Here is a 25,924-nt window from a genome sequence, read left to right on the forward strand (position 1 = left end):
ACAGAGGGCCAGGGAGCGACTGTGAGGAGGTTGAGAGAAGGGGTCAAAATATAAAGTATGAAATCAGTATTATTTTATTTAAGAGCAATGGAGGCTGGCAGAATCTGATTCAGCTTTTTTTATAAAACAACCCTCTGAGACGCTCCCCCTCAAGGAGGTGTAGCCTCTTCCCCCACTTCAGTGTGGGCTACACTTAGTGACTTCCTTCCAAAGTGTGCACATCCTGAGGCAGTAACTTTAGGGGGGAACCTGAGCGGCACCCCCTCAGCCAGGTACCTGGGCTCCCATGAACACCTCATGTAGCTCCCAGACACCCTTGATCTGACAAGATGAGAACACTTCACCTCCGTGGTCTTTATCCTCGAAACCCAGAACCCCAGTCTCACCATGAGAAAAACACCAGACAACCTGAAACTGAAGCACGTTCTACAGGAAAAAAGACACTAATGGAGAAGCGAATGAAATCCGGGTCAGTCATGGTGTTTAGTAAATAATAAGACTCCAGTATTGGTTCATTAGTTGTAACAACGGTACCACAGTCGTTTAAATGTTAACACTTTCCAGGTGAAACTGGGTCTGAGCCTATGAGAACTCTCTATGTAATCTTAGAGTATTTTCTCTGAATCTCAACTATTGTAAAATGAAAATTCCATTTATCTTATGTGCAAAATAAATATCCTCTGATCAGTGGGGAGAGTAGACTCTGGGGGACGGAAGTGAAGTCAGAGAGGCCCCAGAGCCTCACAGGGTCGAGGTGGGAGCTGGGGTGGGGGAGCTTGTCCAGCGGCAGGGAACGGAGGCGGGTGCTTGGAGGAGGCGCTGGTGACAGGGCTGAGCCAGTGGCTCTTTTTAACAGGTTTGGTGTTGTTCTTGCCCGAGGTGGGGACAAACAGAGGAGCAGGTTTGATGCAGGAAAGCAAGAGGTCTTCGGCGGGGCTGTCGTTGAGGCCCGGCTTGACGTCCGTGGAAATGTCGTTTCTGGACGGGGAGTGCTGGGGACACAGGTGTTGGAGCCCGTGCCCCAGAGGTGGAATTTTGGGGGGTGGGCTGCGACGGGAGTAGCGCGCCTGGGAGGAAGAGTGGCGATGGAGAGAGCAGGAGGCCGGCGCCCAGGCTTCCCGGGAGGGACGTCGCCTCGGGGTCTCCGAGTCAGGCCCGGGATCCCTCTGGTCCTCCAGATGATCCAGGCGGTCCCGCCTCCCGCCTTCGCGGCCCGGGAAGCTCGGCCCCTCGGGCCCTCGGAGCGTGGAGACGGAGCGGAGCGGCGGGAACCGGGCGGGCGGGCGCATCACGGCTGGGCGCCCGCTGCTCTGTGACGCGCGGGCGGGGACGCGCGGTTGCCTCCTGTCCCCGCCTGTCCGCGCTGGGCCCGGAGCCCGAGCCGGAGCGGAGCGGACGATGGCGGCCCTGCGGCTCCTGGCGTCGGTGCTCGGGCGCCGGGTCCCCGCCGGCCGCTCGGGGCGCGCGCTGGCGAAGGGTGGCGCGTGCGGCTTCGCCTGCAGCGCCCGCGCGCGCGTCAGGTTCTACACGGACCCGGTGAAGGCCGTGGGAGACATCACTGATGGCTCGAGGATCATGATCGGGGGCTTCGGGCTCTGCGGCATCCCGGAGAACCTGATAGGGGCGCTGCTGAAGACCCGCGTGAAGGACTTGACTGTGATCAGCAGCAACGTGGGGGTGGAGAGCTTCGGTCTCGGCCTTTTACTGGGGACCAAGCAGATCACCCGCATCATCTGCTCCTACCTGGGGGAGAACTCGCTCTGTGAGCACCAGTACCTGGCGGGTGAGCTGGAGCTAGAGATCACGCCCCAGGGCACCCTGGCCGAGCGCATCCGCGCAGGGGGCGCCGGTGTGCCCGCCTTCTACACCCCCACGGCCTACGGGACCTTGGTCCAGGAGGGAGGCGCACCCATCAGGTACTTACCAGACGGCCACATCGCCATCCTCAGCCAGCCCAGGGAGGTGAGGGATTTCCGTGGGCAGCACTACCTGCTGGAACACGCCATCACCGCTGATTTTGCTTTGGTGAAAGGGTGGAAGGCCGACTGGGCAGGAAATGTCATCTTCAGGGCCAGCGCCAGGAACTTCAACGTGCCCATGTGCAAAGCCGCCAGAACCTCCGTGGTGGAGGTTGAAGAAATTGTGGACGTGGGGTCCTTTGCCCCAGAAGACATCCATGTTCCTAACATTTATGTAGATCGCATAATACAGGGGGAAAAATATGAGAAAAGAATTGAGCGTTTAACCGTCCGGAAAGAGGATGATGAAATTTGCACGTCTTCAGATAACATAAGGACACGGATCATCAAGCGGGCAGCTCTTGAATTTGAGGATGGCATGTATGCCAATCTGGGCATCGGCATCCCTCTCCTGGCCCCCAACTACATCAGCCCCAACATCACCGTGCACCTTCACAGTGAGAACGGGATCTTGGGCTTGGGTCCCTTTCCATTAAAAGAGGAGGTGGACGCGGACCTCATCAACGCGGGCAAGCAGACAGTCACCCTTCTTCCCGGGGGCTCTTTTTTCTCTAGCGATGAATCATTTGCCATGATTCGAGGGGGACACATCAACCTGACCTTGCTGGGAGCCATGCAGGTTTCCAAATACGGTGACCTGGCTAACTGGATGATACCCGGCAAGAAGGTGAAAGGCATGGGGGGTGCGATGGATCTGGTGTCCAGTTCCAAGACGCGAGTGGTAGTCACCATGGAGCACTGCAACAAGGCCAACGAACCCAAGATCGTGGAGAAGTGCACCATGCCACTGACTGGGAAGCGGTGCGTGGACCGAATCATCACCGAGAAGGCCGTGTTTGATGTGCACAAGAAGACAGGGCTGACCCTGATGGAGCTCTGGGACGGCCTAACAGTGGAGGACATCAAAAAGAGCACGGGGAGCCCCTTTGCCGTCTCCCCGAGCCTCAGACCCATGCAGCAGGTCAAAATGTAGCCCGAGAGTGAACCTCGGTCCCCAAGCGTGCGCTTCTGCCATCACCTCCCAGGACTGCATTCCAAGGAAGCCACAGTCACATACCAGCATACCAGCATCTGGCCAGCTTTGTCCTGCCATCCCAGGCTGGCTGCCCCTGGATAGCCTAGGTTCTCTCAGGAGAGACGTGCCTTTGATTAAAAATTAAAGGAAAACAGAGACACTGCCTTGTATGTCCTGTGAGTTCTGAGAAAGCTGTTTCCCTCACCCTCCTCACTGTCTGTGATATTGTTACTGAAAATGCAACTCCTTGTGCCTCATGCACAGTGAGGCCAAACAATACTAAAACATTGGAGTTTGGAACAAAGAAAGGTTTATTACAGGGCCATGCAAGGAGATGCATGGCTCATGCCCTAAGAACCCTGAAAACTTTCAGCAAAGCCCTTTTATAGGCAAGGTGAGGGAGGGTCCTGATTAGTTGTTACAAACTTCTTGGTGACAGATCCTTTGCTCTTAAAGTCAGGTCATTGTCAGGTAAGGATGTTCCTGTAAGTCTCTACCAAATGAATGTTATTCTCTGCCCTGACAAGAAAGGGAAAGGTCCCAAGGCACAACTTTCACCCTCCAAGGTCTCAGTCCTGGCTAAGAGGAGGCAGATCTCAGTTGGCAGCGCCCTGAGGGCCGGGTTCCCAGACTCTGCCCAGCTATCATCACTGAAGGAGCCAGGCACCCAATCCAACCAGCTCTCAAGCTCCTCAGGCCACCCAAAGAGGGGGGAGATCAGGTCCCACAAACTGCGACCCAGGCAGACTGCCACTGCTATCTGGCCACAGAGACAAGGATTGGGGAGAGGTTCACTGCTGCCTCAAGGCCTGGGCCAAGGCTAGTTGATGGCCTTGGTGAGGGCTCTGGAGCCCTGCAGGATACAGCCCTCAGTCTGTTCCCTGGGCATGCCGGCTCACCTGCTGGCCCAAGCCTGGGTGAGCTGGAGGGCTTCCGGGAGAAAGCCAGGATCTACCTGTTACCTCACTCTCCACCTCATGACCATCACTCCACTGTTTTCTGAATCCACTCACTAACTTTCCTTTCTTGACAATTAGTGGCTTGTAGGCAGGGCCCATTGGAGAAGGAAATGGCAACCCACTCCAGTATTCTTGCCTAGAGAATCCTGTGGACAGAGGAGCCTGGTGGGCTGCTGTCCATAGCGTTGCATAGAGTCGGACAGGACTGAAGCAACTAAGCATGCATGCATGCGTTGGAGAAGGAAATGGCAACCCACTCCAATATTCTTGCCTGGAGAACGCCAGGGACGGAGGAGCCTAGTGGGCTGCCGTCTACGGGGTCGCACAGAGTCGGACACGGCTGAAGCTATTTCGCAGCAGCAGCAGCAGCAGCAGCAGCAGCAGCAGCAGCAGGCGGGACCTATTATAGCACCGACCAATGACTGAGCAAGGCCAGTAATGGTCACTCATTGACAGTTGGTTGCTTATGGGGGAGGGCCACCGAGGCACCGACCAATGGCTGAGCAGGACCCGTTGCTTGGTAACAGGATGCTGAGTAATGAGAAGCAGTAATGGCTGCAGATTAGGGGCTGCCCTCACTGCTCTATTACAATATTTACCTTAAATTCTTTGCAGCTTGAGATGATCCCACAGTAAGGGTTTCATTGAAGTTTCTGCTGTCATGAGTGGGTCCTGAAATGTAGGGGAAAGTAATGGAGGAGAAACTGTTAAGGAGTATAAGTTCTCTCTGCTCCCCCCTTGACGAATCAACCAATCCGGAGACAACTTTTAGGGGCAAGGAAGAATGACTTTAATAAGAAAGCTAGCAGGCCGAGAAGATGGCAGACTAGCGTCTCAAAAAAACCATCTTGTCCCAGTCCCAATTTGGGCCCCTTTTATGCAGAGGAGGGGGAGGGGACTACTGCAGTGCCAACCAATGGCTTACTGGGACCACTAACAGTTGCTTGTTGACAGTAATTCATTTAGGGGAGGGTCTTGGGAGAGGGACACTGTAGTGCCGACCAATGGCTGAGCAAGTCTGCTATAGGTTGTGCCTGCCGCGCCCCTGTTCCCCACTGCCAATGTCCATTTCACAGTCTTGTGGTAAAAGGGGCAAGGATCTTTCTGACTACTTCCTGTTGAATAGGGGCGATGAGGAGATGATTCTGAAATGGAATTGATCAGCTTTGGGTTGAGAATATTCCTTAAAATTTTAGTAAGCACTACAATTCTTTATCTTGAGAATATTCGTTACAATTTTAGTAAGCACTACAATTCTTTATCTACAACTATTTGAACATAATGAAATCCTTCTATGAAAGTTAAAAGATGTATTTATTTGGGGCTGCATCAGGTCTTAGTTGCGGCACGTAGGATCTTTGTCGTGGCCTGCAGAATCTTCCGTTGTGGCACACAGGTTCACAGGTTTCTCTCTAGTTGTGGTGCATGGGCTCAGTCGTTGTGGCATGCCAGGCTTATTTGCCCCACAGCATGTGAGATCCAGGTTCCCAGGGATTGACCCCACATCCTCTATATTGGAAGGCAGATTCTTAACCATTGGACCACCAGGGAAGTACCTACCATGAAGATTTAGTCTCAGTATTTACCCTTTTCAAAGAGTAACCTTAAATCTTCTAAGGGTTCACAAACCCGTTGCTCTCTAGGTCTCTCAGGAGTTGGGTCATTTTCTCCCTTTTTAAAATATTTATTTGACGGTACATAGGACCCAGTACCCTGACCAGGGATGGAACCCAGGCCCCCTGAAATGGGAGCATAGAGTCTTAGCCATAGGACCACAAGGGAAATCCCAAGAGCTGGGTCATTTTCTGATGACAATGGGCTATCTTAACCCAAGTGTGATGAATCCATGGCTTTACTCCAGCTAAACTGACAGATGAGTGCATGGTAAGGACCACGTGTGGGCCTGTCCACTTGCAATCAGCTGATGCTCAGGCCCTTATTCTCTCTGGGTTTTAATGAGAGAAAACTCTCTTGGTCTCCAGATGCAAAAGGATGCGAGCCTACCTCAACTGGATAGTCAGACCTGCTGGAAGCAAACTCATGAACAGAGATTAGTATAGTGCCCAGAGTTTTCACATAATTGGCAACTGCTAAATCTTTCAGAGCACTTATAGACTCTCCTGCCCGGGCAGACATCTGGAATGACCACAATGATACAATATTTCAGAGGGGCTTAATTAAGCCTACTTCTAGGAGCCACTCTGACTAGTAGCAGGGCAACTGGCAAGGCTGTATCCCAAATTAAATTAGTCTCTTCACATATTTTAGCAATGCTCCTCTTTAATGCATGGTTCATTTTCTTGTTTTTTTTTTTTTTTTCTGCTGATCGTGTTCTCCAGGATGAATGTAGCTTCCAAGTAATTTGCAGTGCCTTAGACACTCGTTGGGTTTTGCTAGAGACAAAACCAGGCCTGTCATCACTTTGAAGGGAGTGAAGCAGTCTGAATTGGGAGGCTATTTCCTTAAGGAGGGCTTCCCTTGTGGCTCAGATGGTAAAGAATCCACCTGCAATTTGGGTTTGATCCCTGGGTTGGGAAGATTCCCCTGGAGAAGGGAACAGCTATCCACTCCAGGATTCTGGCCTAGAGAATTCCATGGACAGAGGAGCCTGGCAGGCTACAGTCCTTGGGGTTGCAAAGAGTTGGACACAACTGAGCAGCTTACACTTTTACTTTCCTTAAGGAGAACCTTAAGCATTTCAGAGGCTTTTTCTTTCCTGGTGGGATATGCCTCCACTCACCCTGAAAAAGTGTACACAAATACTAGCCAGCATCTGAAATTTCCTGTGACTCAAAGCATTTGAGTGAAGTCTGTTTGCCAGACCTCAGTGGGGCGGGCTCCTCTGTGTTGAGTCCCTATCTGGGGAGGTCTGACAGCAGTCTTGGGGTTATTTTTCACACAAATCATGCAATTTTGAGTGACTCACTGGATGGTCCTTTGTGGGTTAGGCCCCATTTATGTATTTTTGCACTCCATACTCCAAGTAAGGGGCTCAAAATCATGTCCCTTTAAAGCTTCATAGAGGGGCTTTACTATGAGCCCGTGGTTCAGGATCCAAATCCAACAGAATACTGCCATTCCCAGAAACCCCCTGAGTTGTCTGTGAATCGTGGGTGTTCCCAAGCCTGTGATTACCTGCAGGCGAAAGCCCTCACTGTCCATGGGAAAGGACAAAACTCAGGTATGTGACTTATTGCTTACGTACTTGGGCCTTTTACTGGGAGACCTTATATCCACAATCGGCCAAATAATTCAGGGTTCTTATGGTATCTTGTAGACATTTATCATGTGTAAGTCTTGCTAAAAGCATATTGCCCATATATTGGAATAAGAGTTTTTCATCCAATATCAAGTTTCTCAGGTCCCTAGCTAACGTTATCTCTGAACAAGGTGGAGGAATTCTTAAGTCCTTGAGGCAGGACTGTCCAACAATACTATTGGACTCTGTGTTTCTGGGTCCTGCCATTCAAAAGCAAACAGCTGCTGTGATTCTTCTGCAATAGGAATGCAGAAAAAAAGGCATCTTTCAAGTCCAAAACTGAGAACAAGTTATTTTCTCCCAGAAGAGTTCTAACCAGAGTGTGTGGATTAGGTTGGGCTTCCCAGGTTGATCAGTGGTAAAGAATCCACCTACCAATACAAGAGATATGGGTTCAATCCCCGGGTCAGGAAGATCCCCCGGAGAAGGAAATGGCAACCCACTCCAGTCTTCTTGCCTAGGAAATCTCATGCACAAAGGGGCCTGGTGGTCTGCAGTCCATGGGTTGCAAAGGAGCTGGACATGACTTAGCAAATAAACAACAATGGATTAGGTACCACAGAGTGCAAACCTTGAACTATTTCATTAATAGCCCTTGAGTCTTGGACAAAGTGATACTCTGTTCAGTTTGGCATTTAAAAATTTTTTTATTTATCTTTATTTTTGGCTGCTCTGGGTCTTCCTTACTGCACTTTTTTCTCTAGTTGCAGCTGGCAGGAGCTACTCTTTTGTTGCGCTGCGAGGGCTTCTCACTGCTGTGACTTCTCGTTGCAAAGCACAGGCTCTAGGCTCACGGGCCTCGGTAGTTTCCGCACTGTCTCAGTAGTCGTGGCTCACGGGCTGAGGTGCTCCTCGGCATGTGGAATCTTCCAGGACCAGGAATTGAACCCGTGTCCCGTGCATTGGCAGGCGGATTCTTATCCACTGCACCACCCGGAAAGTCCAAGTTTGGCTTTTTGATTGGGAGGATGGGGTGTTATTCGGGGACCTGCAATGTTTAATCAGTCCTGTTTTAAGAGTTTTTTCAAGAATTAGCTGAACTCCCTTTCGGGTCCCTTGCCTCAGAGGGTATTGCTTTAGATTAGGTGTCTCAGTGTCCCTTTTTAATGGGACTTGTATTAGCCATGCATTTTTGGCCTTCCAGGGTGCCATCAGCCCATACTTCCAGCCTTACCTTTTTTTAGACCTCAAGGGCAGAAGCGGTGGGGAAGATCTCTGTCACCTTTTCTGGGGTGTCTATGAGTGCCATCTGTAGCTTACAGCATGCACTGGTGGGACCCTGATGTCAAGCTACTTTGACAAAAAAAAGTTACTTGAGCATTTAATTTACAAACGAGATCTCAACCCAAAAGATTGGACATGCTGGCATATATAAGAAACTGTGTTTCAAGATGAGGTCACCTAACTGGCATTCTAGAGGTCTGTAAGAAAGAATAATTTTGTACTTTTCCAGAAACTCTTGAGACCAGAATGGACTGAGATGTTTTCTGTGTCACCTTGGTGTCTACGAATCAGAAAGTCAGTCAACTTGTCCCTCACTGTCAGTTACCTGGGACCCTGCGGGGAAAGTGGAATTGGGCACCTCAAGTCTAAGGGAGCCCCCAGGCCTCTTCATTCATCATCAGAGTGTTCCTGTCTTTCTACCAGATGGGAGGCTCCTGTCTTTCTTTTGTTGTTTTACTCTTTTATTCTTCAGCCCGGGACACTCCTTCTGTGCCCTTCCTTCTTACAGTAAACACATTGTTTCCTTCCCGTGTGGGCTCACTTCTCTCCCGGGTACTTGCTTTCCAGGAATCCAACGCTGTGGCCAGAAAAGTTATGTTCTGTCTTGCATCCTCTTACTCTGACCTTGTTCCCTGTTGTTGAACATCTTAAAAGCAACATCTATCAATTGAGAAGGGCTCATTCCAAAGGCACCATCTGATTTTTGTAATTTTCTTCTTATATCTGGGCGCTTTGCCCAATGAAGGTCATATTTACCATTCTCATATTTTCAGGGGCCTCGGGATCTGCACCAGTATTGTGCCTATAAGCTTGATAAATTCTTTCTAGAGACTCTGATGGATCCTCACTGAGTTTTTGGTGTATCTCTTGAGTTTTGTTTAAGTCTTTTGCCTGATCTTTCAAAGACCCACACTTCCTATAATGCTTTAGGAGCAGCATGTCTCCATTATTAGGATCCCAGTTGGTCTCGGCAATAAGGACTGCCAGGTTTGCTTCTGGAATTCCATCTGGATCTGCTAGATGAAGCTGGTTTGCTTCCTCTCTAACCTTGTCAAAGACTATCCTTCTTTCATCCCCAGCAAGCATCATATTCATACGAGTATGAGTGCCTGCCCAGGAGGAATAGTGAGTGCAAAGCTAGCAGTGAAAAGTTCAGCTCAGTATGTAGGGTTATTGGGTTTTCCAATTAAACAGATCTGGAGTTGAGAATGGCTTGTGCATCCATAGAAACCAAGCCGGCTGGCCACCTGCATTAAAACCTCCTACAGGATATCAGCACAAAGAAAATTGCCCTGTTCCAGAAGTGGCTCCCAGTCCAAACTGGGTGCCCTATTGGGTCTTAAATGGTGACACCAAACCAGGTCCCTGTGCCTGGGAGTTAACATGAAGTGAAGTGAAAGACGCTCAGTTGTGTCCAGCTCTTTGCGACCTCATGGACTATACAGTCCTTGGAATTCTCCAGGCCAGAATACTGGAGTGGGTAGCCTTTCCCTTCTCCAGGGGATCATCCCAACCCAAGAATTCAACCGGGGTCTCCTGCATTGAAGGTGGATTCTTTACCAACTGAGCTATCGGAGAAGCTGGGGGTTAACATAGAACCTCTAACTGATCCCCATAAGTAGGGGAAACAGGAGGCAGTAAACACGTTGGTAGCATGGTGGGTGTGGGGTGGCTAGAACAACTGCTGTCTGCTCAGCCAGTGGGAGAGCTAGGTTGGCCAGAGAGGAGTTTCAAGTTTTGAAATAACATGTCCTCACTTTCGCTTTCTTCCCTCCCTCTTGCAGAACAGGTTTTCCCTTTAGTCGCTGTTACCATGATGCAGCAGCCTCTGCCTTCTCCTCCTGATACAGGAGCATAAATGCTTCTACATCAGGATCTCATCATTTTTACGTGCTCTTTCACAAAACAATTGTAATGCAAGACTGTATAATAATGAGGTGAGCCGTTCAAGGGTCATTGCTCTCCTGATCCTAATGTATACTGGGGCCACATACTATTTTTTTTTAATTTAATTTTTTTACATTTTTTGGCTGCACTGGGCTTCATTGCTGCACGTGGGCTTTCTCTAGCTGTGGCCAGCAGGGGCTATTCTTTGTTGCAAGCACAGGCTCCAGGGCACACCGGCTTCAGTGGTTGTGGTGCAGGCTCATGAGTTTTGCTGCAAAGCATGTGGGATCTTCCTGGACAGGGATTAAACCTGTGTACTCTGCATTAGCAGGCAGATTCCCAACCACTGGCCCATCAAGGAAGTCCCAGGGCCACACACTATTCCAGAAGAATATCATCTCTTTCTTAGTCATAGGCCCACAGCTATATTTTTACCCATTTATTTAAGATACACTCCAAAGAGCTTTCCTTAGGGACAGATGTTCCTAAGATGATGGGACAAACAATTCCCATATTTATAAGTTCAAGAATAACAAAACACGGACATCCTTGGTGGTCCAATAGCTAAGAATCAGCCTGGCAATGCAGGGGACATGGGTCCTGTGCACCTAGAGCCTGTGCTCTGCAACAAGAGAAGCCATTGCAATGAGAAGGTCATGTTCCACAACAAAGAGTAACCCCCACTCGCCACAACTAGAGAAAGCCCACGTGCAGCAGCAAAGACCCAGTGCAGCTAGAAATAAAAATATATTAGTAAATAATAAAATTTTAAAATAAATACATTTAAAAAAAGAACAACAAAACACACACCAACACAAGAAATTCGAATATCAAAAGCACAAAGAGATTCCATCCTGAACAAATGCCAAACAAAACCCAGTGAACTGGTTCACAACAGGAAGAGTCCAAAAATTTCCCTCTCCAACAAGATATCCCAGTCAAATGAACAAATTGGCTTTTCCCTTAAAGGAAAAAGCCTTAACTGAGAAGAGAAAACCTTCACGGCTGTATATGGTATAGGGAACCTGTTGGCTCCCGAATGTCAGTTCCTTGCTCCAACTGCCATGCCCTGGGGCAACCAGGGCCACTTCAGGGAATTTTGAAGGTTAGACCCTCAGGACAAGTGGTCCCAGCAGCTCCTAAGGCCTTACCGGAAAATACCCTACGTGGGGCCAGCTAGCCACAAGCATCAAGGCTCCTCCTGGCTGGCTCATCAAAATTTGTTACTGAGCCCAAGCTAGTTCTGCTCACCAAATGTCAGGCCAATAAATTGGGAGACAAGTTGTTGGGACAAGGAAGAACGACTTTAATCAGAAAGCTAGCAGACCAAGAAGACGGCAAGCTGGGGCCTTAGAAAAAACTATCTTGTCCCAGGCCAAACGTGGGCTCCTTTTATACAGAGGAAGGGGAGTGGGCGGGGCCTACTTCAGTGCCGACCAATGGCTTAGTGGAACCACTAATGGTACCTCCTTGAGTTACTCGCTTGGGGGTGGGGCCCATTGCAGTGCCGACCAATGGCTGAGCAGGGCGGATTAGGTTGTGCCTGCCCTACCTGGCACCCTACTCCAGTACTCTTGCCAGGAAAATCCCATGGACGGAGGAGCCTGGTGGGCTGCAGTCCATGGGGTCGCTAGGAGTCGGACACGACTGAGCGACTTCACTTTCACTTTCATGCATTGGAGAAGGAAATGGCAACCCACTCCAGTGTTCTTGCCTGGAGAATCCCAGGGACGGGGGAGCCTGGTGGGCTGCCGTCTCTGGGGTCACACAGAGTCGGACACGACTGAAGTGACTTAGCAGCAGCAGCAGCCCTACCCCTATGATAGAACAACACCCAGAGTCTAAGTAAGGCTCTGTTTTACTAGAACCATGAAAATCTGCATAAATGTGAATTTTTTGTGATCAGGAGAAATGCTGTCTGAATGAAAGATGGTTTTCCTTTGGCCCTCTGACTTTTTTTCTAGGGCCTTTCATTCTGTCACTCTTTTACTTGTAGCCTCACCTCCTCTGCCTCCCACATTTCTCCTTCTTGTAGCTAAATGGATGTCTCTAGAAGGGAAAAAGACTGTTTAGGCAGCTAGTAAACTGGTCAGAGGGTCAGCTGAAGAGGGAGAGACTGTGGGTGCTAACATTCCTCAGGGAAGTCTCCTCTGAATAAACAGTCTGCCTGTGTGTGGCCAAAGGCTGTGACTTAGGTAGGAGGGGTTCTAGAAACCTGACCAGTGGACTTCAGTGGGTTTTCCCATCGCAAATCATAGTGTTCCTATGTTGTCCAGATCAGACACTAGACCCTTCCGCTCTGTCCCATAGCCTAAACCGGCCTCTTGCTCATACTCCCTTGAAACCCAAGAGGGGCAGAGAGGTACTTCATCCTGAATCCACAGTCTCACAAGCTAGGGAGAAAAAAATGTGTGTGTGTGTGTTTCAACACAAGCCTGCTGTGGAGCTCACGCTTTCTCAGTGTGGCCCTAGGGCTCCACACACCAGACAGGAGCTTGTGGGTAAGAACACGAAGCTCCAGCTGGTCCAGGAAGGCCTTTTGGAGAGGCCTCCCTGGAGCCTCACCCTGGCGAGAGGCCCAGATCCTAAAGTGGAGATAGTGTACCCGAAGGGACAGCCACAGGGTGACAGGGGACCGTCACCAGGCGGGCATGGGATGGGCGTCACTGGGTGGAAGCCCCCTTCCGGGGCTTCTGGAGATGAGGACCTGACCGCCCTGGGTGTCGGGAGTCTTCCAGCAGCAGCCAGGACAGGCAGAAGTTTCCAGAAGCAGAGCAGTGAGAGGGCTGTTCAACAGTAGGAAGAAGGAAAAGGGATGAGTTCCCAGTTCTCCTGGTGAGGAAACAACCCACGGGACAAAGGCGCCCGGTCACAGCTGGCTTCCTGCCCAGAGCCCCCAGGCGTCTGGACTGCCCTTCAACGCAGCACGAGGGTGCCATCCATGGCAGCAGACTGAGGGCGGGCAGGGGCTGCAGGGGGGCTCAGGTGGCACCCAGGGCAGAAAAAGGCCTTGGGGAGGGATGGGAGCGATCTTGGCCTGGCCCAGGGGGAGAGGGATGAGTCCCCGGGGATGGGACAGGCAGGGGAGCTACCATGACACCCAGGCCCTGATGGGAAGGACTCAAACATGGGGGAGGGTGGAAGTGTCTGGGGCCCGCCTGGCCCAGAAGACCACATCTTCATCCAGGCCTGCAGTGGGGGAGGGCCCCCTGCCAAGGGACGGCGTGCCTGCCGGCACTCTCACAGCTCAGGTCTAGAGCAGGGACTCTGGGTCCCAGAGGCTCCTGGAGTTGCCGCTCTGCTTTCTCGAAAGGGTCCTACCAGAGCCAGGCAGCCTGGGCGCCACCACCTGGACAGTCCAGGCCTGCCCTGTGACCCCCCCTCTCTGTGCCCAGGAGACCCCAATACCAGACAGTTGCACTAAGAGAAGCCTACAGTGAGCCCAGCCTTGGGTCACCCAAGGTCTCCCTAGCCCGTCTATGGACAGGGCTCTCCAGGGACTCACAGGACAGGGGGCTGCACACACAGGCCCGGAGGGTTGCTGGGCCAAGGCCACCCCACATGTCCGCTGGGCATGGAGCGCCACTCCAGTGCTGCATGGACGAGAGCCATCAGCCTGCCTATGTCACTCCTTGGCCACCTCCTAGTGCCCTTGGGGCCCTTCCCTCTGCGGAGGGGCTGCTGTGTGTCTTGTGGCTTCGCCTCCTCACGGGCCGGCTCTTCCTGTGACCCTCACTTGTCGTGACCCAAACTCCCCGAATGGCTTCTCCCTGGGCCGCTTCAGTGTCAGCTCCTGTCTCAGCAGGGTCATCCCTGAGTGGCGGCTCTGCTCATGAGCCCAGTGCATGTAGTGGCAGGTGATGTCATAGGTCAAAGTTAGTCTCTGGTTGATTAGTTGTTCAGTCAACTCTGGCCCCTGGACTTGGGGCTAAACCACAGATGTTTAAGGACTGACCTTTGAGCCAGGCTGTGCTTGGGGCAGTCAATGTCCTTGACTTGTAGTGTACAGTGGAGGATCATAAGACTCACTAATGGGAGACATATTTTTGTGTATCTGTATATATGTACACTCGCTGTATCAATGCACAAGTGTGCACACACATATACTTGCATGTATATATATGGCTGTGCATCACTATTTCAACACTGGGGTGAAATGTACATGGAAGTGGGACGCTAGGTCCTGTATTTTAGGAAACATAACCTGTAGTCATCTCCCTGTTTTTAACATGACTATGTTATATTTCCTTTAAAAATCCCACAAGGAAAGAAATGAAGACATTCTGTCATATTCTCATCTTTATAATGAAACCAGTAAATAACCTAAATGTCTAAAGATGAACTAATATGTAAATATTAAGCTATATTGTCTCAAGAAAGTGGAAGTAGTGAAAGTCACTGTCATGTCTGACTCTTTGCGACCCCATGGGCTACACAGTCCATGGAATTCTCCAGGCAAGAATACTGGAATGCGCAGCTTTTCCCTTTTCCAAGGGATCTTCCTAACCCAGGGATCAAATCTGGTCTCCCGTATTGCAGGTGGATTCTTTACCAGATGAGCCACAAGGGAAGACATTTGAAATGTTCATAGTTAAGACTTAACAATGGAGAAAAAGTTAATGTGGAAAAAAAGTTGGGAGTAAATACAGAATTCTTTGTTATGCTCACAATTTAAATTAACATATGAAAATATCCCAGGAAAATGAAAATGTTGTGTTGCAGTAGGGGAGGGATTTATGGGTGATATTTTTTCTAAGTTTTTGTATAGTCATTACTTTGTTTTGACAAAAAAAAAAAGAAGTCATTGGGAATACAATGAGGTACAGGAATATAGTTTTATTGGTGGAGTTGACTTTTCCAGGGATAATCAGTGTGTTTTTCCTGCATCCTCAGGCTTTAAGCTGATATGAATAAAATTCCACTTTTACAAGTGTCACTTCTCTGAGACTCAGGCCCCAAGCATGTCTTTGCCTGCAGCCTTTTCTCTTTTTCCTCCTTTTTAAACCACAAACCTGGTGGCTAAGGACATAAAGGGACAAGAACTTGGGCTCTGGGATTAGATGCACGTGTTTAAACCCAGCTCGAAAGAAACACAAGCTGGAATCAAGATTTCCGGGAGAAATATCAATAACCTCAGATATGCAGATGACACCACCCTTATGGCAGAAAGTGAAGAGGAACTAAAAAGCCTCTTGATGAAAGTGAAAGTGGAGAGTGAAAAAGTTGGCTTAAAGCTCAACATTCAGAAAACGAAGATCATGGTATCTGGTCCCATCAGTTCATGGGAAATAGATGGGGAAACAGTGGAAACAGTATCAGACTTTATTTTTTTGGTCTCCAGAATCACTGCAGATGGTGACTGCAGCCATGAAATTAAAAGACGCTTACTCCTTGGGAGAAAAGTTATGACCAACCTAGATAGCATATTCAAAAGCAGAGACATTATTTTGCCAACAAAGCTTCGTCTAGTCAAGGCTATGGTTTTTCCTGTGGTCATGTATGGATGTGAGAGTTGGACTGTGAAGAAGGCTGAGCGCCGAGGAATTGATGCTTTTGAACTGTGGTGTTGGAGAAGACTCTTGAGAGTCCCATGGACTGCAAGAAGATCCAACCAGTTCCTTCTGAAGGAGATCAGCCCTGGGCTTTCTTTGGAAGGAATGATGCTAAAGCTGAAACTCCAGTACTTTGGCCACCTCATGCGAAGAGTTGACCCATTGGAAAAGACTCTGATGCTGGAAGGGATTGGGGGCAGGAGGAGAAGGGGACGACAGAGGATGAGATGGCTGGATGGCATCACTGACTCGATGGACGTGAGTCTGAGGAACTCCAGGAATTGGTGATGGACAGGGAAGCCTGGTGTGCTGCAATTCATGGGGTCACTAAGAGTCAGACACGACTTAGCGACTGAACTGAATTGAACTGAAACCCAACTCTGGGACTTGGGGTAAATGTCTCCACCTGCTGAGCCTGGGGTCTCCTTTGGGGGCTTCAGGGGACGTCAACAGCCTGCTCTTGGGCGGTGCTCAGAAGAGCAGGCACTGAGTCCGCCCCTTCCCCAGTGAGGGCTGTAAATCTTACACTGATCCCCAGAAAGGATGGGGTGGGAGCTCGAGCCCCAGGACAGAGGTGGGAACTTTGGTTCTGAGAGTCCCCAGCAGTGGGGCTCTGGGCCGTCACTGAGCGGCTGTTTTTTAGTGAAATGATGGTTTCAGGGTTACCGTGAAGACCGGCTGAGAGCCTCACGTGAACTGACTGAAAGCTGTAAAGCGCTGTTACCGCCAGAGACGCCCTCAATCATCGCTAATCCTGACTCTGGGCTCACGAGGCCCTCCCCCACCCCGTAGACACGCTGGCTCCGGCAGTGGGGAGGCGGGAGAGCGGGCAGGGAGGTTGAGGGGCTGGGGCTGGACTGGGGACTCGGGTCTTCAGAGGAGGAAACCCAGGCCCAGTGGGTCCCCCAAGGCCTCAGCCTCGAGCTCCTGGCCCGCCCAGAGAGGTCCCCGCTGTGTCCCCGCGCAGTGCCCACCCTCGAGTGACCCCTCTCTGCTCTCTCCATCTCAGGGCGCAGTGTGGATCCTGGCCTGGCCGGTCTGCTGGGGCGACAGGCTCCGCGCTCCAAACAGCCTTTCGTGGTCACCTTTTTCAGGGCGAGCCCCGGCCCGGGCCCCGCCCGAGCCCCTCGGGCAGTGAGGCCCCTGAAGAGGAGGCCGCCGAAAAGGACCAACGAGCTGCCGCCCCCGAACAAACTGCCGGGGATCTTTGGTGAGCCTGGGGACGGAAGCGGGGACAGAGGCGGGGACGGAGCCCCTCTGGCCTCAGCGCGGTCAGGCCGACGGTCACCCCACCGCCTTTCCTGACACCCTCTGCCCTGCCCCCTGCGGAGCAACCCCCCCACAGTCTCCAGGGCTCTGAGCATCCACCCTTGCTGCCCCCGCGGCCCCAAAGTCCCTTCTCTGCCCTCGGGGGCTCAGCAGGCCTCGCCCTGGTCTCTGTCAGAACCAGGGGCCCCTGCAGGGTCCAGGCGTTTGTGTGAAGGTCACCCCACCAGGCCGAGCCCTGCAGGATCAAGGCCACCAGGAGCCCTTTCCTTCACGGGAGCCAGCCTTTGCTTGACCTTAATGGGAGCACATGTCCTGTGGAATGGGCATGGCAGGAGAGGGGGGGGAGGTCGGGGTGACTCTGGACGGGGGCGGAGGGGGGAAGGAGGAGGGGCCCCTGGATGGCCGAAGGCCCCCGGGGCTTTTACTGGATTATCAGGACCCCACAGGCTGAAAGTCAGGGGAGGCTGGGCTGAGTGTGAGGTGACTGCCACCAGAGGGAGCCATCGAAAGTTCTTGAACTGGGTCATGGCACCAGCAGAGCTGCAGACATGGGCTTTATGAGACCAAATGGGTTAGTTTCCCAGCATTTATTATTCAACAAACGTGCGCCTCATGGCGTCCCCCACCCTGGGAACAGCAGCCCAGCAAAGCCCTTGCGTGTCCCCGCAGACGACATCCACGGCTCCCACGGCCGGCAGGTGTGCCGTCGGCACGAGCTGTACGTGAGCTTCCAGGACCTGGGCTGGCTGGTGAGTTCTGACTCTCCTTTCCAAAATGACTGTCCCCACCTGTGTCCCAGGGGAGGTAGACCCACAGAGAACTTTGTCTTTATTTTCCTCTGTTTTCCAAGTTCTCTAAAGGGAGAAGGGAAAAGGGCTGTTTTGTAAAACCATGACTATGGAGACTGAGTCCTCAGCCATAAAATGTCCGAGCTGCAGCAGGGAAGCTGAGGCCAGGGTGGGCAGTGCCTCTGGCGGGGCTGTGACTGGGGGCAGCGGGGGAGGACGCAGCTGCGCGCTGACGGCGTGTGGAGGGGACGGAGCTCGTGTCCAGCTCTGTTCACCGAGGGACTTCAGTGGTTGTCTGACCTGGAGGGGGTGGCACTCTGCCCCGGGAGGTGTCCTGAGGCTGAGGGAGGGAGGGGGCAGCCCTGAGTCATGCTGTGACAGGTGCTGGATGAAGGGCTGGGAGGGCACGTGGATGGGACTCACCTTCTCCCACTACCCCCCAGGACTGGGTCATCGCCCCCCAAGGCTACTCAGCCTATTACTGTGAAGGGGAGTGCTCCTTCCCGCTGGACTCCTGCATGAACGCCACCAACCACGCCATCCTGCAGTCCCTGGTCAGTACCGCGCCGCCTGCCCGGACACCTGGGGGAGGGGTTCGCCCTGGGGAGGGGGCGTGCAGCCAGGAGGTGACGGTGGACTGCTGTGTCAGGGAGCCTTCTTCACGTGGAAACCCAGCCTGCACGTGCCGTGAAATCCCACGGCCGTACAGAGACGGGTCCCTGTGTGGCCACTCTGTATGGAGACCCTGCGTCCCACGAACCTGAACAGCGTGCAGCAGGCTCTTGCTGACTGGTGTGCACACATACACACGTGTGCACTCCACATGCACATGGGGGACATTCACATCCATGGGGTGGGCCTGCCTGCTGGTGGTCAGAGGCACTGCACGTTCATGACCGGTGGGCATCCCACACGACTACCCGTGCCCCAGGTACACACATGTGCACCGCATTCACTGTCGAGTTTGGCCTCCTGGGGACACACACCCTGGGGGTCGGGCTGAGTTACACACGTGGAGGTTCTGTCCTCTCCCTGCACTAGAGTCGTGGGCTGCCCTGTGCCCTTCTGGCTTTGGCTTCCCCTCCCGGTCCTCTCCTGTTGTTTTTCTTCCGGGTCCCTCTTGCTCTTTGTCTTTCTACAGATCTTCTGATGCCCTGGTGTCTGGGGTAACTTTAAATGCTGGAAGTTTCTAGTAGGAACATGGTTGAGGCTGCTTATTGCTAAGTGTTTGCAGTGGCTTGTGTGTGTGTGTGTGCTGAGGCTTATTTCTAGAACGTTGACCTGGGCACTCTAGTTAGAGGCTGTTCAAGGTGTTGCCAGAGTGAGAGTGAGTGAATTAAGAAAGCAGCCTGGACGCCTGGTAATGCCTCCTTTCCCAGTGGTCACGTGGGGTTTGCTGGACACCCCCTCCTCCAGGAGCCACCTTCCTTGCAGAATCTCAGGGGTGATGAGCGGTGTGTGGGCTTCTCTCTGCCCTGTGAGGGGGGCACAGGGTGATGACGGCGCTGCCCCTCCCAGGACTGGTTCCCTGGCTCTGCAGCGGCCCCGCCCCTCAGCCTCTGAGCTGTCAGTCAGCAGGAGGGAGCGCCAGCTCTGTGCTCGGTGCTGTCAAGGCAGCGGCTGCCCTCTGGGGAGGCTGTCAGTGAACACGAGAAGAAAGGACAGCCAACACCATGGGTCCCCTGAGGAGGGGAAGACTGGGGTGAGCTGGGTGGGCTCAAGGACCCTGGCTTGGAGGGGAGGAGGATGAAGGGAGATGATGTTGGGGGGAGGCAGGGCCTCTCCCATAGGCTCGGCAGGTGGTAGATTTAATCCCAAGTAAACTGAGGGGCTGGAGTAGATTTCAGAGAAGCAGGGCCTGATCTGGGCACTCTCTGGAAGCATCTCTGGCAGCTGCAGGAGGACAGACCATGGGGTCGAGGGTGGAGGAGGCAGGGAGGAGTGAGGAGCTGCTGTGGTCCCGACAGGAGGACCAGGCACCTGGTGGGGTGAGATGTGGACAGTGGAGGCAGGAGGGCAGGAGCCCAGGCCTCCAGGTGAGGCCCTCCTCCAGGACGAGGAGGGGGCAGCAAAGGTGTTGGGTAGAAGAACGGATTGGAGGGAATCAGCGGTTCTGCTTCCATCCCCATGTGTGTGAGGCCCTGCAGGACCCTACGTGAGAAGTTGAGGGTTGGGGGTGCAAGTCTGGAGTCTCCGAGTCGTGAGTGCAGAAGAGATTTTCTGGGGAGACAGTGGAGGTGGGAGAGACCTGGGGAGGAAGAGGAGCCTGGGTGGGAGGGAGGGGGTGAGATGGTGGTTGGGGTGTCCTGGGGCCGAAGAGGAGGAAGTGGGTCCCTCCAGCCTCACCCCCCACATTCCCCACACAGCAGCTAGAGGGTCGCACTAAAGCACAAATGTGACCACCTCCTTCTGGGTCAGGAACCCCCTCCCCGTGGCATCCCTTATCCCTGGGGAGAAGTCTGAGCCTTTGGCCTGTGACCCGGGGCCCCTCACTGGCCTACCCACCTCCTCAATGTCCCCCAGCCCATGTCCCAGTGCCCTCACCTCCCTCCTTTGACCAGGGTCTCCTCATCCGCCCCGGGCCAGGCCAGCTCCTGCTCGCCCTGCTGCCTTGTCTCTGGGTCCTTCCCAGCCAGCGTCGGTCTCCAGGGCTCCTGTTCCCAGAGCAAGGACAGCTGCTGTGACTATTGTACTGTTCTCGGGGGTCCTGGGTGTTTGCTGGAATGTTCCCCTGTCTCCCTTCCTGTCCTGCTGAGGATGAAAGTGGCGACCATCTCTGAGACATTTCTGTATTTTCCACCTGGGCAGAGCTGGCACAAGGCACGTGTCTGAAATACATTTGTGTTGGAAGGGAGAATAGCACCATTATACCCATTTGGCAGAGGAGAAAACTGAGGTCCACAGAGGCATGACTTTTCCTGAATGATGCACAGCCAATAAGTTTCAGAGCCTCCGATTTGGTCTGCCACGGGGCTCTAAAGTGACGTGAATGGAAAGGCACATCGGACTCCAGATCAGTCTCTTGGTACAGACGGAACAAAGGCTGTCCTCTCTGTCGATCACCTGGTGAAGCCTGGTCCAGGATGGACTTCTAGAACAGCTGCGCCCCTGTGGTGCTGTCCTAACCTAGGAAAAGCCCTCCCGGGTTTCGAGCCACGTAGAGCCTCATGGGTGGTGCAGGTGGGCAGTGTCGCCTGGTTTCTTTCATGTGGGCCTTTGAAAGCCAAGCCCAGCCACCCCAGGTGGAGACTGGGAAATTGGGGAGCAGCATCCCCACAGCCCAGTCTGGCTGGACATCCCTACCCAGGCCAGCCTGGTGCCTGGCTGACAGTCCTGGCAGCAGGCTGGATCCAAGCTGGGCCTCCCAGGATAAGGCTGGGCTCTGGGTACCAGGGGCCAGGGTGCCTGACATTCACCCCCACTTCAGATGGCTTCATCCAGGTCCTGCTCAGCAGTCTCCCATGAAGGGTGGGAGGTCCTGCTGAATGGATGCAGGTTCCCTTTTCTCTCAGGCCCCGACTGAGTTGGGGGGTGTGGCAACCGGATGAGGAGTCCAGTATGAACTGCAGCTCATCCTGCCTGAGTCTCTGCATAAATATTTGTGTGGAGGCTTCAGAAGCTCCCTCAGACAGGCTGTTTTCAGGGGTAGAGCTGTTTGCAGGAGGGTAGCAGGGACTCCCGGCCCCCTCTCTGAGTCGGGTCCCAGCCTTATGTGCAACCTCAGCCAAGCAACTATACAGGTGACTCGGCCCCTGTGTCCCCAGCGGTCATCCATCCAGAACAATCCCTGTCTGGAAGTTGTTACAAGGGTGGAGGTTTGAGAAACAATGGTGTTGGACACCTCAAGGGTGAGCCTGGAAGACTGGGCATTAAGAGGTGTAACAGGGACCTTCACCAGCTCCCAGCCCGGAGGGGCAGATGGACCAGAAACAGCTCATGCGGACAGGACACGAGGCGGGGTGTTACAGAAGCGATCAAGGAGGAAGGAGGGGCAAAGGGGGTGGCGGAGGGGGAGGCAGTGTCGCAGCGCCAGGCCGGCGCTGGCACAGGTGCGAGGGACCCACAGGGTCAGGGCCCTCCCATCTAAGGGGAGGGGCTGTGGCAGGAGCCCCCGGTGCTCAGTCTGGGCCTGAGGGCCTTGGGCAGGGCGGGCGTCAAGGGGGCGGGGCCGGGGCAGAGTTCAGGCCAGCACCTGCCCGGTGGGCTGCGGGGGGAGGGTGCGGGGGGCGGGGAGGAGATGGAGCTGGGAAGGGGACAGCGGCGGAGCCCCAGGCGGCAGGAGCTGGGCGCTGGGACGGGGGTCCCGGGAGGAGCCCGAGGTTCTCACGCCTCTGCCCGCTGCCCCCTCCCGCCCCCGCCAGGTGCACCTGCTGAAGCCGCAGGCGGTCCCCAAGGCGTGCTGCGCGCCCACCAAGCTGAGCGCCACCTCCGTGCTCTACTACGACAGCAGCAACAACGTCATCCTGCGCAAGCACCGCAACATGGTGGTCCGCGCCTGCGGCTGCCACTGAGGCCCCGCCCCCACCCCTGCCCACATCCTGCCAGGGGCTGGTCCTACCCAGGCCCTCTGCCTCCTGCCCTGGGATGTGTGGTAGTCTGTCCCACCCAACCCCACGTGGCTGATGCAGGCTGCGGTCAGCACAGAAGTCCCATCTTAGGAGCTGTCCTTGGCCAGCCCTTTCCTACTGCGTGCGACCCAGGATGGTCTGAGAGCACCTGGAGCCTGAGGCTAGCAGCCGGGAGTTGCTCCACTCACCACGGGTCTGGGTGTGGGTCTGCCCCTTGCCAGCACAGCGCAGTCAGAGGTGCACATCCTCTGGGTATAGTGTATTAGTGGTTCCTGACTTGGCCTTTGGGCAGTTAGCACTTTGGGAAGGAACAATGGGCCTTCTGCTTGGGGGTGAACCTGGTGGGGACGTCTCCTGCCTGGGGAAGAGGTGTGGCCCCCAGGGAAGCAGTGAACCTTGGAGGTTTGCAGGTCCCTCCATCTCTCTGTGTGGTGCTCTGCACTTACACGTGAAGTGAACTCTTAGCACAAACAAGGGCACAGCTGCAGGGAGGTCCAGGCTGACAGCACAGACGTTACAGCTGAGCCCCTTGCCCACGGCCATCAGTCACCATCTTCCACAGACCCTGAACAGGGCCTCAAGGCGCTCAGCATGCGATTCCAGGCAGCCAGCAGCCCTGAGCCTGGTGTACTGCTTTCTCTCCTGCCGCACTGAGGAGCAATCCAGTGCACGCAGGCGCAGGGCGAGGGAGGGCACTGCGTCAGCCAGCGCCCAGAGGCTGATCACACAAGTCTGAGTCACCCTGTGCGCCCTGGAGCCCCGTCCTGTTTCTTGGGGCCTGTGAGCCAAAGAAAAGGCCCGGGTGCCAGGGGAGTGACAGGCGGCAATTAGGCCGAGCTGGGTGGGGAGGTTCCCGGAAACCACTGCTCTTCTTAGAGCGGCCACCTGGAGTGTTTATTTGATTTCTGACTTGGTAAGCCTGTAATTTACCTGGTGGACCAGACAGAACCCAGCTGCCCGAACCCCAAAATATCATTAAAAGCAGATCCTGAACCTGCCCCAGCCCACAGGCCCAGCCCAGGATGACACCCCTGGAGTTTACTCTCTGCCCTGAGGGGCTCCGGGAGCGCAGCGGGGGTGGAGGAGGGGTCCTGCTTCAGGACAGCAGCCTCTCCGCCTGGACCTGGGAGGGGCTCTGGGAGCCAGTGCACAGGAAGAGGCCCCTCCATGGACACAGGAAGACGGTGATCTCCCTTTTGGTCTGGGGCTTTGACCTCAGGCTGGCAGCAAGAGGACCAAGTACCAGCACAAATGTCAGTAGACCCATATTCTGGCTTCAGCTCAGTCACTGACGTGCCTGATGCCCTTCCATTCAGGCTTCGATTTCCTGTCTCTGACAAAAGAACATACATAGGACTCTCACATCTCCAAAGGCCCTTCCGGCTGGAGAATCCACCTACAACTCTGGGCCTCTCCTCTCCCAGAGCCAAGATGTGGTCTAAGTGCCCAGCGGCCCTGAGACTTGAAGCCTGCTATTTCAGGGCCTCATTCAGAGCTCTCTCCTCCCAACATCATGGGCAGTGGAGGCCTGGAAACTTTTGACAGATGCCAGTGTTAAGTTTCTTCATTGCCTAAGCACATAACCTGGTATGGTTTGAGGCACCAGGAAAATTTATGAAGTGAATGTTTGGAAGATGTGACTGCCCTGCCCATCGGAGGTGTGGAACATAAGGAACACAAGGATCGTGACACGACTCCCTTCCCGTGCGGTAAAGTCAGGAGTCCAGTGGTTGAGGCCTTCCTGACACTTCTACCACCCTCAGCCATCCACGTGGCCACCGAATGAAATCCAACAGAAAAAGGCTGCAGAGAAGGGCAATAATTAAAGACAGAAAACTGATGACGTGGCAGTGGCTAGTTACCAGGGCCATCTCGTTTACCTGGTTCCCTTTGGCAGCGCAGGTCACATTTCAGGCTGCACATGAGAAGCATAAATAAGGGCGATCAACTCAGGCCCACTGGCAGCAAAGTAGATGGGGAGGGTGGGCGCAAAGGAAGCGGTGCCTGGGGCCCATGCCTGGGAGGGCACTGCTTTGTCCCCCTCACCCCAAGCACATCCTCATTACTGTACAGCCAGCCTGGCCCAGACATCAGCTCATCGGACAAAGCCCAATTCTTGTGTCTCTATGTAGGGAGGTGGGTGACATGCTTCAAAAAGTTCCCTACAATTTCATAGGAAAGGAGGCGATGACAGGAGAGGGTAGCTGTGGCAGCCAGCAGACCTGCCAGCAACAAATCCTGGCTGTGCCTCATGTTGATGGGACCACTCGAGCACCTCAGAGCCAGCGACTCCTTCTCTGCAGAATGACTGCGCCATGGGTTCTGGCCTGGTGGAGCCAGCGTGGGGATCAGGTCTGTCCGGAGCACTTGGCACTGATTCTGCACACGTGTGCTGAATGAACAGTATTCTTTGTGGCCTTATTTTAAATGAACTTGCAAATTTGGGTCTCCCCGAAGTGCCTTCCTGTTAAAACCCAGCCCTCCCAGAATGTGTCCTTGGAGGTGCTACTGTACTCATTGGGCTTTTCCTTAAAAAATAGAAACTTGGTAATCTCCTGGGGTGAGGTGTGGACTTGCACACCACCCCCCCATCTGTGGAGGGGGTCCCAGCTGGCCGTGACAGCTTGATCCTGTCTCTCCTGAGGACGGGGCAGCACTGCACCCCCACCCCTCCTGTGGCCCTGCGTCAAGGGGAAACTTTCTGGGGTTTTTGTTCTTACTGGGAAGCCTTGAACAAGCATTTGGCCCTCTTTTCTCACTTTCAAAAATATTACACGTGTCGGGGATGCTCTTGAAAATAAAAAACAATACAAACACATAATCTCACCACATAGAGACAACCATTGTTAATCATTGCAGTCGTTTTTCCGCGGCATATGTGTCTTTTTACATAATACATGGGTTACTTTACAGTTAGGATTGTGCACTGCTAGTGATCTAAATCATTCAATCTAGGACATATCTTGAACATTTCTGTTATTAAATACTCCTTGGGAACATAATTTTCAGTAGCCTTTGATTTCTGCCTTAGGTTTTGTTACTCACAAACCAGGGCTCACTATTCCTTCCCCAGAGGGTGGTGGTGGGCCCCCAACCCTATCATCTGCAGCAATGGGAAGGAAGGAAGGTAGCGAGGGCATGGCCACCAGGCTGGCCAGTAGCTCAGATAACCTGGACCAGGTCTGAGGCTCAGGCTGCCACCTGTACAAGGCTCACAGGTGATCACCATGGCATAGTTTCTGGGGCAGCCCTTGCACAGGACAAGGTGAGCAATCACCTCCTGCTGGTTTCTCCCAAGCGAGCCTTTCCAGCCAGTCTGCTGGTCCCCACCTCTCCAGGGCAATCAGGAAAGCACAGTGACCAAGTCACCCCACCCCCACCCTTCCCTTGTTTCACAGGCTTTGTGACCAGTCATTTCTGCTGG

At 53.5% G+C, this 25,924-nt stretch overlaps 2 protein-coding genes across 3 annotated transcripts in view; both read left to right on the forward strand.

Moving 5' to 3' along the window:
- BMP8A (bone morphogenetic protein 8a) overlaps positions 1–25,321 on the forward strand; it is a 43,571-nt gene extending 18,250 nt beyond the window's left edge. The window contains exons 4-7 of one of the 2 annotated variants that reach the window (XM_086380456.1): positions 16,885–17,085; positions 17,814–17,893; positions 18,376–18,486; positions 22,294–25,321. In XM_086380456.1, coding sequence (XP_086236582.1) covers positions 16,885–17,085; positions 17,814–17,893; positions 18,376–18,486; positions 22,294–22,443 — 542 coding nt within the window. In that variant the 3' untranslated portion in view covers positions 22,444–25,321. Of the gene's footprint in view, positions 1–16,884; positions 17,086–17,813; positions 17,937–18,364; positions 18,487–22,293 lie in introns of both variants that reach the window. The other variant, XM_086380445.1, reaches the window with a different exon arrangement.
- LOC147375055 (succinyl-CoA:3-ketoacid coenzyme A transferase 2, mitochondrial-like) lies at positions 1,357–3,157 on the forward strand. Its single transcript, XM_086380433.1, has one exon. It carries the CDS (start codon positions 1,399–1,401, stop codon positions 2,950–2,952), a length of 1,554 nt encoding a protein of 517 aa, XP_086236559.1. The 5' UTR covers positions 1,357–1,398; the 3' UTR covers positions 2,953–3,157.
- Positions 25,322–25,924: the final 603 nt, after the last annotated feature.

Source organism: Bos grunniens, chromosome 3 (assembly GCF_055505025.1).
Source record: "Bos grunniens cultivar Pamir isolate PY7600 chromosome 3, Bosgru_T2T1.0, whole genome shotgun sequence".
In the NCBI taxonomy this organism is placed as follows: domain Eukaryota; kingdom Metazoa; phylum Chordata; class Mammalia; order Artiodactyla; family Bovidae; genus Bos; species Bos grunniens.

What these genes read in the sequence shown, in the direction of transcription:
- LOC147375055 (XM_086380433.1), top strand. Translation starts at nt 1,399, where the DNA reads ATGGCGGCCCTGCGGCTCCTGGCGTCGGTGCTCGGGCGCCGGGTCCCC.